At 40.0% G+C, this 13,257-nt stretch overlaps 1 protein-coding gene across 1 annotated transcript in view; it reads left to right on the forward strand.

Annotated features, from left to right (window-relative positions):
- The window catches only part of fbxl17 (F-box and leucine-rich repeat protein 17), a 205,423-nt gene extending 192,841 nt beyond the window's left edge, over nucleotides 1–12,582 (forward strand). Inside the window, exon 11 of the mRNA XM_026322162.1 lies at nucleotides 10,465–12,582. Coding sequence (XP_026177947.1) covers nucleotides 10,465–10,602 — 138 coding nt within the window. The 3' untranslated portion in view covers nucleotides 10,603–12,582. The remainder of the gene's footprint in view (nucleotides 1–10,464) is intronic.
- Nucleotides 12,583–13,257: the final 675 nt, after the last annotated feature.

The following is a 13,257-nucleotide window of genomic DNA, read 5'->3' on the forward strand; positions in this document are numbered from 1 at the left end:
AATGTCAGAGGCAATTTTCAACAAAAATTACAGTGTAGTATCAGTGTTCTGTTCTTGTTTGACTGGACAAGCACTTTAGCACTAACTCTGTCTTATCTTGACACTGCTTTTATATGTCTTCTGTATGTGTTAAATCGCTATTTTCTATAATAGGCCTGCCTAGTGTCTCTGTGAACATTCATTCTCTCTTAATGTATCACTTTGGGGATTGTGATCTTATGCAAGCTTAGTGGAATGTTTTCTTTAGAAACATTTTCACAGCTTTCTTATGTGTCTCCTTTCCTCTCATTCTCTTTCTACCCCTGTCCATTCCCTCTCCTTCCTTCTTCTCATTTTGTCTGTTCTCTTCTCATTTGCCCTCATTTTTTCACTTCCCCTCTCTATTCTCTTCTCATTTACCTTTGTTTTTCCTGCTTCTTCTCCACTACTTCATTAGAGTGAAAACAAATGGGCAGTCCAGGTTGTGAAACAGAGAGGGAAATAAACTCACACAGTCAGCACCAAGCTGGACTAAGAAAATAATGACATTGACTGCTACTGGCCCCTTCAGGGACAGCTGGAGGAAAGAGTACGAGTTATTATAGAAATGCAGGAGGAGAAGTTAAACGAGGGGTGGCCTTGAGGAAGAAAAAGAATTGAAGAAAAAAATGGTTTGAAATGACAAATGATGGAATCCAGAAGAAAATAAAAGTAAAATTAAATAAAAAGGAAACAATACAGCCAGAGCCAACTATTCCCTTCACAAATGGCCCCAAAAAGTGTTTTGTGTAAGCAGTTTTGAAGTGTGCGCCCATTACCTGAACTGAGGTGAAGCGGTGTTTGGGGAACAGGTATGAGTACTGCTGCACCCCCAGACAGAGCAACCAGACAGTCCTTGTTAAAAGAGTCGACATCCCAATCAATATGGTTGTTCCACTGGTGCATCCAGCTGCTGGGGACTATACACAGATAGGCACGGCACAGCAATTTGCAGACATAAACAAGGGCCTAATTGTTCAGGGCTTGGAGGTTTGAAGTGAGGAAAACAAAGGTGAAGTATGGTGAAGAGTTAGAAGGCGTTTTAACTCTCATTTAGGAAATGAGAGTTTTAGGACTTCAGTAAAACTTTCTTTGATGAGTGTTGTTATTATGAACGGTGGGGGTCCTTAGTTTAAAGGCTTCTAAAGTGAAGGGGAATTAGGAGTAAGATGCTGCATGAACAGCATCAGGTGTAAGATATAGGCAGGTTCTCTAGTTCCTATTTTCCAGGCTTTGGTCAGACTTGAATGCTCAAAGTCGAGAAAGTACTTTGAAAGAGTCATTTGCCATTTGTGATTTTCAGTGTAATCTTGGAGTCTCATCCCACACAGAAGAGCTGTATTGATTGGTGGTCTTAACTGAAGCCGCCTCCTGATCATCCCTTCATCTTGTTTCTAAAGGGCAGGAGCAAGGGACAGTGAAGGAGGTAGAGTGAATTGAATTGCCCTTCAACAAAAACCTACCAGACACACATGTAAAACTGACCTCACCTGTTTCATACACACTCTCATACACATTCATACATTTCTCTGCTGTCTCTCCACCTCATCTTCACTTTATTTTTACCCCTCTTTCCTATTTTTTGCCTCTCTGTTTCTCCCTCCCTTACCCACCTCTATCCAAGGGCAGCCAAGGTTGTTGAATTTTGGATGCTGCTCACATCTTTTGTTCGTTCAATTAGTTCATTCAAGTTGACACCCCCCACCCCCACCCACACACACACACCTCCCCCCTCACCATCTTGTCTTTCAGCCTTCCCCCCTTTTTTCTGCCCTTCTCCTTTTCCTCCCTCCTCCAGCGCTGTTTACTCATCACAACGGAGGTCAACATAATCTCATGGAGTCATGGGCAGACAGTAGACAAGACTCGGTGTGGCCTGAATACTCAGGCTTGCCAATCTTGATAAGTTTTTTGGGTAGTAACGGATGTTTGGCTCAACATGTTTTTTCCTTCTCCCAGACACTGAGAGAGACAGCAGGTGGTCACAGCCCAATTTTAGCCTGCAGGCATAGTGTCTGACTGTGATGGTGATGAATTAGCTATTTAATGCTAATGACAATGTAGCTCTCCTTACTGAATACCATGTCTGGACAAATTTAATACATCCAGACGAGCTTGGTAAATTTTGGGGTGGATCGATTAAGCCTCTGATTGATGTCCAGCTTTATAAGTGATTGGAAACAGAGTAGCCAATAGGTGTAAAAGCTTTGAATATGTTTTATTTTGCAGAGGAAGTGTCCAGCCAGGAGCAGTTTTTCTGTGACCAGTTAACATTTTTCACCCAAGAGCTAAAATTCACACAAAGATACCGATTTATCATGCTGTCAAGATTTTTTTCTTTTTACTGACAGTGAATAGAACAAAAGACTGAAATCTCCATGTGTAGTGTTTTTTGTTGAGCTTTTAATAGCAGAGGAGCTTGGTTTTAAGTTAAAGTGCTCTGGTTTGATTTTTCAGAATTAAGCCATAATTCACAATAATTACTCCAGGGGACATGGTGTCTGCACATTAGGCTTACAGATGAGATAGAATGTTGCTCACTGCCTTGTTTGTACTTTTGACCAGTCCAGAAATTTAATCCATGTTCTCCTTGCTCTGAAGAGTCACTATGAATTTTGAATCATGGTGTTCTTTGAAAGGACAGGGTCAAGCTGTCTTTGTTCTTTATTTATTCCAAAAAAACAGGGAGTCGTGCAAGGCAAAAATAAACACAGTAGCTCCGTTGTGGTTATCTTTAAGGAATTCTGCTTGTGTCTGACCTCCAGTAAGCTGCTCTGGAATTTGTTCCTACAGTTTCTTGAAGTATGTGTGTGTGTGTGTGTGTGTGTGTGTGTGTGTGTGTGTGTGTGTGTGAGGGTGTGTGTGTGTGTGTGTGTGTGTGTGTGTATTTACTTCCTTACAACTCTGTGCTTTTTGCCATTTGAAAGCAAAGAACAGCTCTTAGTTTACAGCGCAATCAACACGTCCCTTATTATTCTATTGTACTACAACTGACTGGTTATGACCTCAACTAGTCCTTATAGTAATAACTCACCATCGCTTTGTAACTGTGGTTCTTTCTTTGTTTTTCTCTTTTTTTCTTTTGTGCTCTTTCTGTTTATCTTTGTGTGTTTTTGTACTGTTTCAGCAGTTAAACTAAAAAAAAGTATTTAACTAGAGCAGCATGGTGGTGAGCATTGTTGCTTCACAGGAAGAAGGTTTTGGGTTCAAACCTGTTGGCTGACTGGGGCTTTTCCGTGAAGAGTTTGCATTTTCTCCCTGTGGTTGCGGGGGTTTCCTCAGAGTACTCTGACTTTTCAAACTTTACAAGGACAAGCAGATGAATTACCCATAGGGGTGAATGTGAGTGGCTGTCTGCTGTGTGATACACTGGCAACCTGTTCAGGGTGTACCCCGTCCCATGGTCACTGTCACCTGGGATAGGCACATCTGTGACGTTCTGTCTTTCTCGCTTACCCCAGAATGTTTATAGCGATACTTTTAAAAAACCACCTGATCAAAGTTACATCTGTTCCCGGATCCATTCGAGATATTGACACACAGATCCAATGTCCATATCAATAGATCTTACCTGGGCCTGATAAGCCTGAATATAATTTAGACGTAGACTGAATTCTTGTTTTTTGTCTTATTCTGAATCAAGGCAATGGATACAGGAGTCCCATTAACCTATTTATGACATACTGTAGTAAATAGTTAAATAAATCTGTGATATACTATTACAATGAACATTTTAACTTCTTTTCTATCTATAAATATAGAAAATAATACACATAAATAACATATATAATGTTAGACATGTTAGCGCCCATATTCCAGTAGTTTTTTTTATCCTAGCTAAAAAAAAGTGTTGTTTTATGCTTGTTTGTATCTTTATAGCAATTGTTATGAAGTATTACATGCAAAGCAAATGATTTCTTTAGTTTTAGTTATAGTTAGTTCTTCACTTTGAGTTACTTTATTTAAGTTTGACCTAATAAGATGCAGCTGTGATAGTGTTTTATTGTGTTTTCTTTTCTGAGACTAGCAAATAAATTGTGCAAAGCCTCTTGAGTTATGGAATGTTTTCCTGCAGCCTGCAGAGATAAGAAAGCAGGCGCAGTGAGAGGGACATGGCTGGACCTTGTACACATTCCTTTGGTTACCTTTGTCACGCGTGATGTAGTGTGGGGTTTACAAACCTGGCTTCCAGAACTTTTTTCTCTGACCCTGTTCAGTTGAGCCCCTAGTCCTCTGTGCTTGTGTATGTGTGAGTGAGAGAAAGTGTATGCATTGCCACCCTGCTTGTCAGTCCTGCTGCTGTCTGATGTTGTGCAGGGATGAGGGCGTGTGAGCAGGGCCAGATCTTAGTTGTCACAAGTGGTGCCTGACCTGCTTTTTTTTTAAAAGCACATTCAGAGCCATGCACTGCAGATTTTCTGAGAGGCTCCCTTGCATTTCTGAGACAAAATGAAAATGTTTGAGCACAGGCTTTGCTCAGTACTGAGCAGTCTATTTCTTAAGCTTCCAAGCCAATGCATCGATAGTTCATTTAGAGATATTGAATCCATCAGAATACGTTTGGGGCGACCTCTTTTCTCTCTCTGTACTCCTAAAATCCTCCTTCTTACTATTTTCTGCCTTTTCCACCCATTCCACTCTCCCTCCTTCCTCTTCTTCTTATTGTAGATGGAGAACTATCTTTCAGTTGTCCAGTCACTCGTTAAGAAACTTTACAACTGGGGCTTTTCCTCCGAGCAGTTTAAAGAAGGCTATAAATCTGGCCTGTTTAAATCCAGACTTGTTTAAACTGCCTTTTACTAAGACCTGATGCACTGCATTTTTCTGCTGCCTAAACAGGCTTTTTAAACATTTACCCCAAATGTATTTACTGGTTGACTGATACACTCTCTACATGGGAGCAGACAGGGAACGGGGGGTATTTGTCTCCCTTTATGGACCTGGGACCTACAATAGCTGCCATATGACCAAAGAAAATGGGGTTAGTGGAAGAAGAAGGAAAAGAGGAAAAAAGAAAGCAACCCAACAGACCAGTGCTAAATTTTATGAAAATACAGGAGTAATAAAGAGAAATAGAACCATTTTTATTTAACAAAAATAATTTTTGTCATGTAAGAGAGACCACTGAACATGTTGCTTTGTGATTTCTGCATATGCTTATTCATACGGTTTCTATATTCAGAAGGAACTGAAGCCTTTTTTTTTTTTTTTAGCCTTCTATTTCCTAAACTCTCGCCCTCTCTCTTTATTCCATTTCCCTCCCCTGATTGCCAGGAGCACTCAGAGGGTGTTCTCACCATGCTGGTCTAATATGATATGCATCTCCGTGTTTGTGTATCTGATTATCGATTTATGACCCTGTTCTTCTTTTTCCCACTGAGAATGTGAACTGCTGCAGCATTAGTCATCTTTACGATGTCTTTTACTGTTCTGCTTGCCACAGGAAGGCCCGGCGTTTAAATGTATATTTTACGTGGTGATAGAGTACATTTGCATCACAGGATTAGTCCTGAAAGAGGGCTTAGAGTTAGGAAAGAGAGCACATGAGAGCACTCTAAGAGAGAGTAGAGGTCAGCTGGAGAACTTGCTGTCAAAATAAAGGCAGAAGAGCAAGAGGCTCTCACACACACAACCCTATAAACTATTCACGTTTACTGTACAGCATATTCAAATAAAAGGTGCTTTTTGCTGAACAGCATATCAGACATACATCTTTTTGTTTTCCTCTCATCCCTCTATCGCCCTCTTGTAAACCCTGACAACAGCACATTACCTGCCATCCTGCATTACACCGAACTTAGATCTACAGGACAATGTCTTTGAAGTTAAAATGGGGGAAAATATCATAAGTATAGGACTCGCTCCAGATAGCTGTGGCTGCGCTCCCAGATGCTTCTCAAAGATTAGAATCATCAGTGGGCAGCTATCTACTCTATCATATGGCTCTCCTACAGACTTGGCAGCAGGTTTAGAGGAGGGGCCGTACAGGATAGTACACTGGATCTGGACTGTAAGGAGTTAAAAAAAAAAAGAAAACTCTCTGCCTGAACCACATATTTAAAGCACCATTCCAGTCACCAGAGGCCCCAGTGCTTTCTGATAGCATTTTTAAGCTTATGTTGCCTAGCAACAAAATATAGTTAAGCACAGTTTTGCCCAGTAACAACATTTCACTGTAGGAAGAAACAGCTGAATCATTGGTTTGAGGAAGTCAGTGGTAAAACTGTAAGCAGAAGACAGACTTCTCTGCCAGCCAGTAACCCACAGTATTTGGTCAGACCTTCGTGCCTGATGGCAGCTTTGATCAGCAAATACCAAGCAGGTGTGGTGATGTCATCACATCTCATTCAACGTACCACAGAGCCATACTAAGGGCACACGGGCTCATTATGGACAGAGAAGGATTGTAGCTGTGAACTCTGGGAACACACTGGGAGAGGGTTTCTCCTGCAGGAGGCTATTGGTTTTAGGGTAGCAGTAACTCTGGTTGTCAGGCTACCGTAATATCAGAGTTAATGCATGCTGTAATGTATAAATGCCTCTGTTAACTGATTTTCTGTCAACAATATTTTCTGTACGCTGGCCTTATATTGTTTTTAAGATGCCAATTAATTCAAAATAAATTTCAAAACAGTTTTTCTGTGCTGTGTTGTAATAATTTAAAATGTTTACAGGCTTGGGTTTGATTGATAGTGGAATCATTATTTTCTTCGATCTTGATCAGCTCCTGCCTCGGCCTTAATAACATGTTGGAATTTCAGTCATTTGGTGCCTGTTGTGTGTGAGAGGAATTACATTTTAAAACTTAAACAAAACACAATACTTAAGTTTACAAGTGTATTATTTTTTACATCAGCAGCACGGATTAGTGCAATAGTTTGTCTTTTCATGATTTCCATCAAAGTGATCTTGTTGCACCTCAAACATTTAGCGTTGCTGCAATTAGGAAATGATTCAGCGTTTTGATTGTGCCATGTGCATTTTGTGTGTGTTTGCTCAGCAAGTGGAGCTACACTAAATTAGCATTAATGAATGTTATGGCCTCCCATCAGTTTGACAGGTCTATTCTTTAGATCAGTTTTAATTATAATTAAACCCTAATTAACTAGCTGGGGGATGTTTCATTCTCTTTTCATGAATATAGCATAATATGTTATGAAGGCAATCAAGGGTTTGTCATTTTATCTGCTAATGAGGCTCAGCCATATGTCATAACAAACTAAACTCCTCTCTGTAGTAGTTCGGAGGCTCTGGTTAAGCTGCTTTTCTGCTCCTGCTTTTCGGTCCTGTGAAGACAACATGCGGTCATCTTTGTAGGCAAACCGCAAATGTTTGGGGAAAAAACAGGTGTGGAGTCGATACTGTGGCTTGTGGCTTAAGATGCTGCTGAGATCCATTGAAAATAAATGCACAGTTGACATACCACACAGTTACTGAAAAACTGTCAACTCGTGATTCAAGTTAGCAGTGTGGCCAGACACCTAGGTCAAGTCAGGAAGAGGCTGTTTTAAACGTTGGTTCTTTTTAATATTAAAATGTACTTGATTTGTTTTATTGACCAGCATTTAGGTAGTATTGTTTTTCAAACAATGAAAAGATAAATGAATGTGCATCTCAGAAGCAGAGTTTGGGGCCCAAAGCCTCACTAAGCCATAGCAAAGCAGACAATCCATAGCCATATGACTAAAAACAAAATTTAAACACATATTCCCTGCAAGTTGCAGCAGCTTGTCAAGATCTCAAGATGTACTTCATCTCTTCAGCGGACGCTCAAGTCCCAAATTATTAATGTACATCACAAACTGTTACACAATGTTGCATTTTGTTTTTATTGATACAACAACTTTTCTGCCATGGCCAAGTGTAAAAGCGTTTTTTTGGGATTGTGGGTGGAAAAGTGCTTAGAGTACCCGTAAAATGCACTCAACAGGTTTTGCTAATGAATCATTGATCACAGCACTGAATGAGTTGATGGATTATTCTTATTTTCCTTTTTATGATTTCATGCACCTTTCTAGTGGTTGTGGTGCCAGAGTATTATTTCAGATTGTAGAGCTTTCTGCCAGTCTCTCTGGTCTTTCTCTTTAACCCTGACTGCATAGAGTACTGACGTACGATTGTTTTTTGGCACTTACTTTCAGAATTTTGTCTTAGCATGTGATCAGAACAACAAAAAACAGATGAAAACAATAAAGACATGACCCTGTGGTCTTGATTAGATTTTATTTTTCCTGTATTGAAAACTTAAAAAAGTCTAAAAGAGTCTGTTAAGAGTCTGTGTTTTGGCATCAAACAGCCAAACTTTAGCTCACTGTGTCTTCTTGGCAATCACAGGGTAAGCTAACAGGCTGTTGTTGCCTCTTAGTCTTATTGGATGCACTGGTGCTGTGCAGAGTTTCTGTATTCCTTCTGTGACCTCAGAGACATCAGTGGTTTCTTCTCTCAGTTTCTGCTGGTTTTTTTGTTGTTGTTGTTTTTGTCCATCTTTTGCTCCGTTTGTTTTCAGTGCTTGACAAGGAGTTGCTGGTACCCACTACTTATAGAAATTCATTCAGTGAAGGAAAAGAAGGAATTAGCCAAATGACAACCAAACCAAATCATAACCTGAGCAATAGCCAGTAAACTTACCATGCAAGAGTTTTCTTCCAAGAAACACACAAACCGAAGTGTTCTTGGGCAGTGATCTTGCAGAAAACTGTGAAGCACTTTGTCACTGTTTTGGCAACAACAGATGACTGTGTGCTCAACATGTGTGCAACTGTTTATACATCATTTCCCCTGGAAAGTGTCACGGTCAAGGGTGGGCGGGGGTTGGTTCTGGGTGGGTTGCGGTTAACCAATCAAGGTCTCTAGGGTTACTCTACCTCTGCTCTTCATCAGATTCTCATGCTTTCTCACTCTTGGCTCTCAGTGATGGTCAGTGTTAGACGGGCAAAGAAGTGTTGGAGTGGCTATTAGCTGCTTGTCTTTCTAGTCCTCTGAGAACATGAAGGCCTCATTAGCCTGGTGAGCTCAGCTGTCTGCTCATGCTAAACCCATTGCCATAGTCCAATTGTGTGTGGATGTGCGCATCTGTGCATACACTATATGCTGTTAAGAAAGTGCTTAGCCTTTATATTAGTCTAGAAGGCTGGCATTTTGACAGGGCACTAACAGTTCAATCTGTGTTTCTGATTATGTTAATAAGAAATCATGGGGCGGTGCAGACATGGTTGACAGATTTTTAAATGACTCCATTAAAATGAAGTCATTTAAAAATCTTTATTTATTTTCTGTTACATTTATATGGTTTTAAACTCATTGCCTCTTTTTAATATATCTGCTCAGGACGGCATTCAAATTTGTCTGAGTGAATGATTCTTCAATGTCTCTTAAATGTTGTTGTTGTTTCATTGATGGACCTAACTAATTTAACTAATTTCTATTTTAATGAAGCTTTGTCAACCAATCAGGTAAGTAGCCCAGTATCTTTTACAAGAGGTTCTATTTTTTTTTTTTATAGTACAAAAATCCCTTTCTCAGTTACTGTCTTTGGTGGCACAGCAGTGTGGTGGTTAGCACTGTCACCTCACAGCAAGACGGTTCTGGGTTCGAATCCTGTATCAACCTGGACCTTTTCTGTGTGGCGTTTGCATGTTTTCCCCATATCTCTGAGAGTTTTCTCTGGGTACTCCCACTTACTCCCTGTGGCCAACACTGGATCTCTACTTACACAGACACACCACAGTTCAATATTATAAAAGCTTTTATTAAAAGCTGAGCTACTAATCCAGTGTTAAGTTTACAACTCCTGCCATCCTCTGCCATCATTCTCTGCCACTTCACCCGGCACAAAGTCGATGTCATCTGCACATGCAGTCCTCCCTGACTCCCGTTCCTCCGGCCCTCCAGGTAAAGTATCTGCCAGTGGTATCCACACTGCCACATTCCCACCATCCAAAGATATGCAGTTTGGGTTTAGGTGACTCTAAGTTGCTCGTACAGTAGGTGTGAATGTTAGCACCTAGTTTGTCTGTCTCTATGTCTTAGCCCTGCAATAGACTGGTGATCTGTCCAAGGTGCACCCCACCTCTCGCCCAATGTCAGCTGGGATTGGCTTCAGCCCTCCATGACCCTGGGTGTGCCAGAATAAGTGGTAGATAATGGGTGGAAGGATGAAGATACTGTCCCTCTACTGTGGCTCAGTGTGGAAAGATCTTCTGGGAAAACAGAACACGTGGAATTATGCATTTATACAATAGACGATACACATTTAACCTAATAAACTCAGACTGGGTTGCAGAGGGATCCTTTAAGGTTGTGAAAAAGAGGAATGATTTACCTGTCTGTGAACAGACTGGGCATTACTGAACATCTGCTGGTAAAGAATGAATCATGTGGTCAAAAGCCCTGATAAACAAATGAGACAGTGAATGAATTGAATGTCTACTAATCTGTGTTTTGTAGGTGAACGAGGAGACAGTGGAAAGGCTGGTGGTCCAGTACCCCCACATTGTGTTCAGCACAGTGATGCAGGACTGCAAGAGAACCCTGGAGAGAGCTTATCAAATGGGATGGAGCCCCAACACATCGAACACTTCGTAGCTACTGCTGAATCTCAGACACACACATACACACAGTCAGACATACAGACACAAAGAAATGCACATCCCTTTTTGTGTACAGAGACACAATATTTGCAACTCGATCACGTTTGCTTCTCATCCACAGTTCAAACATGCATGTGAACACGTAGCTACACATTCACAAACAAAGGTCCGGTCAATCAACTGTTTCATTTGTGGCAAATCTCTCATTTGAATAATTTAAGGAAAATATGGGCCTTCTGTTATTTTGTAATTAAGTGAGATGTAATACCCCCACCAATCATAGGTTATAGTCAACAATTTGACTGAATCGTTTCTTCATCATAATCTTTGGTGAGAAGTTAGATTATTATTATTATTAACTATACTGTGCTTTCTTTAACCAGAGCCTTGGGTGACTAGATTGTTTTGGTGCAAAGACATGCACTAACAAGTGTTATTTGATATCTGCTGTGAGTGAGTGTTGTTCAGTTGATATTCAGCCCCATACATTGTAAGCCCGTCATGTTACCTTGGATGGAAAGGAGGTAAAGAAAGAGGAGAAGAGGCCATCCTGGACCTGAACATATGAAAAAAATATCCAAACAAAAAAAAAAAAAAAAGCATTATTAAAGACATATATTTACAGTGGTCAGACTAGAATTATTTTTAATTTGTTGCCCCAACTGGAAGTCGTTTTGCTGAGTGCTGCGTGTATCGCAGCCCCTTGAGGTGTGTGCTTCTTCTAAACTGAACTGAACTGAGCTGCTGCAGTGAGATCACACAAGAAAAAGTCTGGAGGCAACATCTGGCAACTTCAGTATGGAAGACACATGAATGGCCACCAGGGCTACAGACCTCACTTCTGGCATTTTGAGAAATTGGAAATGTTTATTTTATTGATTTACAACATTTTTCCATTCTTGGATGGTCAGTACAGTATTAAAGGCCTTTGTGTTGCAACAGTTACTAAGCTCCATTTGAAGGACAGAGCTCTTTGCTGTGACTCCGCATGCACATTGTCATGGTACAGAAAAAGGTTTGGAACAGACTCGTCAAAACCCTGGCAATTTATGTTGGTAAAACAGCAATGATTTTAAAAGTGCATGTTTACATTGAGAATCGCTCCTTTATTTTCTCAGCTGGAGTTCTTACAATCTGACGTGGAAATTAACATCTGTATGACTTGGGATCAATGCTGCTTTTATTGCCATGCATAAATTTTCCCATTGACTGAGCATCACCTTCAGTCATTACAGAATGAAATTAAAACAGTGCTTGGAAAAGAAGTTGCCTTTATGCAAAAGTCCTGGGTCATATTATGAAAATATTAACCACAACCACCCTGATGAGAGGTAAGAGGAAATATTGCCTTAACTGGTTAGTAAGTTCCATTCAATTAGTAAACTGTCATCAACCAAGAATTTATTACAGGAGTTACATATACATATATATATATATGAAACAATACTTCATCTTTATTATGATTTTGAAATTTACTTGTAATATTAGCTATGTAGCAATGCAATGGTAATGGTGTAGGATGTTAAACAAAGACTGCTCAGTAGAAGTTGTTAGGTGAGAGTTGGTCATTTTTCATCTATTCTACAGAAACTCAGTAGTGTACAGTTAAAAATCCAAATAACCACGGTATTTTTCTATGGTGTGAACTAGTTCTGGGCTCAGCCTCCGCACACTGTCGCTCAGATATAAATAATAGCTTACTGAGCTTAGGGTTTGAACAGAACTGTAAACTTTCTACAACATACAGAGATTCCAGACAATTATAAACGCTTTCATTTTACCCTTGTCAGGATTTGTAGACTTTAGCCGATGGAGAGTTTCTCCCTCAGCCTGTTTTGGTTCTGTTTCTGTTCTTTTGTAATCCCCATATGCACTTTCTTCTCTGCTAGATGTTGACACACTTGATTCCAGATTTGTTAAGGCAACCGTAAATGACTGGATTTACATAAAGATGAATAAAACACTACTACTTCAAGCTCTTTTCTCTTTTTTTATATGTGTGAAATTGACGCAAAGAATAAGAATATTCAGATCAACACTGGAATATTTTTCTGCTCGGCTTTCATCTCCTTAAAGTTTTTTTCCAGCCGACTTTTCCAGGCTTTAAATTACATCAATCTCATTTCAACGCAAAGACATTAATGTCTATAATGGTAGACATAGTGAAGTTTAGACCCAACATAGATCGAATTGCATTCTAAGTTATAATGCAAATAGTGATACAAGCATGTTTTCCATCACAATCAAACCCTTTGAAAATATTAAAAATCAAGATGTTTCCACAGATATGCATGCATTAATAATGTATTTTCTACCATGACACAGCAATCAGCCTGCATTTCTATTAAGGTACACTTGTGATTTCAAGGTCAGAACTGTTGTCACAGTCACTGGAGTTTCACATCTGAGACAAAGTGAGGCGGTATCAGCTTGCTGCCCAGCAAGACAGCAAAGGCCTCAAAGAGCTAAAAAGCTGCCACTCAATATGTCCTCAGTCTTTGACAATATTGTCTCTTTCAAGTGCCTATTTTACTGTTCAATGTGTTTGTGTTGTTTCAAGTCTGGCGATCAAACACGGGAGAGGGCATCAAACAGGAAGCAAAGGTTGGTTCTTCTCTGAGAGATTCTTTGTGTTGTCAACACAATTTGT

The sequence above is a fragment of the Mastacembelus armatus genome, chromosome 9, assembly GCF_900324485.2.
Source record: "Mastacembelus armatus chromosome 9, fMasArm1.2, whole genome shotgun sequence".
Classification (NCBI taxonomy): domain Eukaryota; kingdom Metazoa; phylum Chordata; class Actinopteri; order Synbranchiformes; family Mastacembelidae; genus Mastacembelus; species Mastacembelus armatus.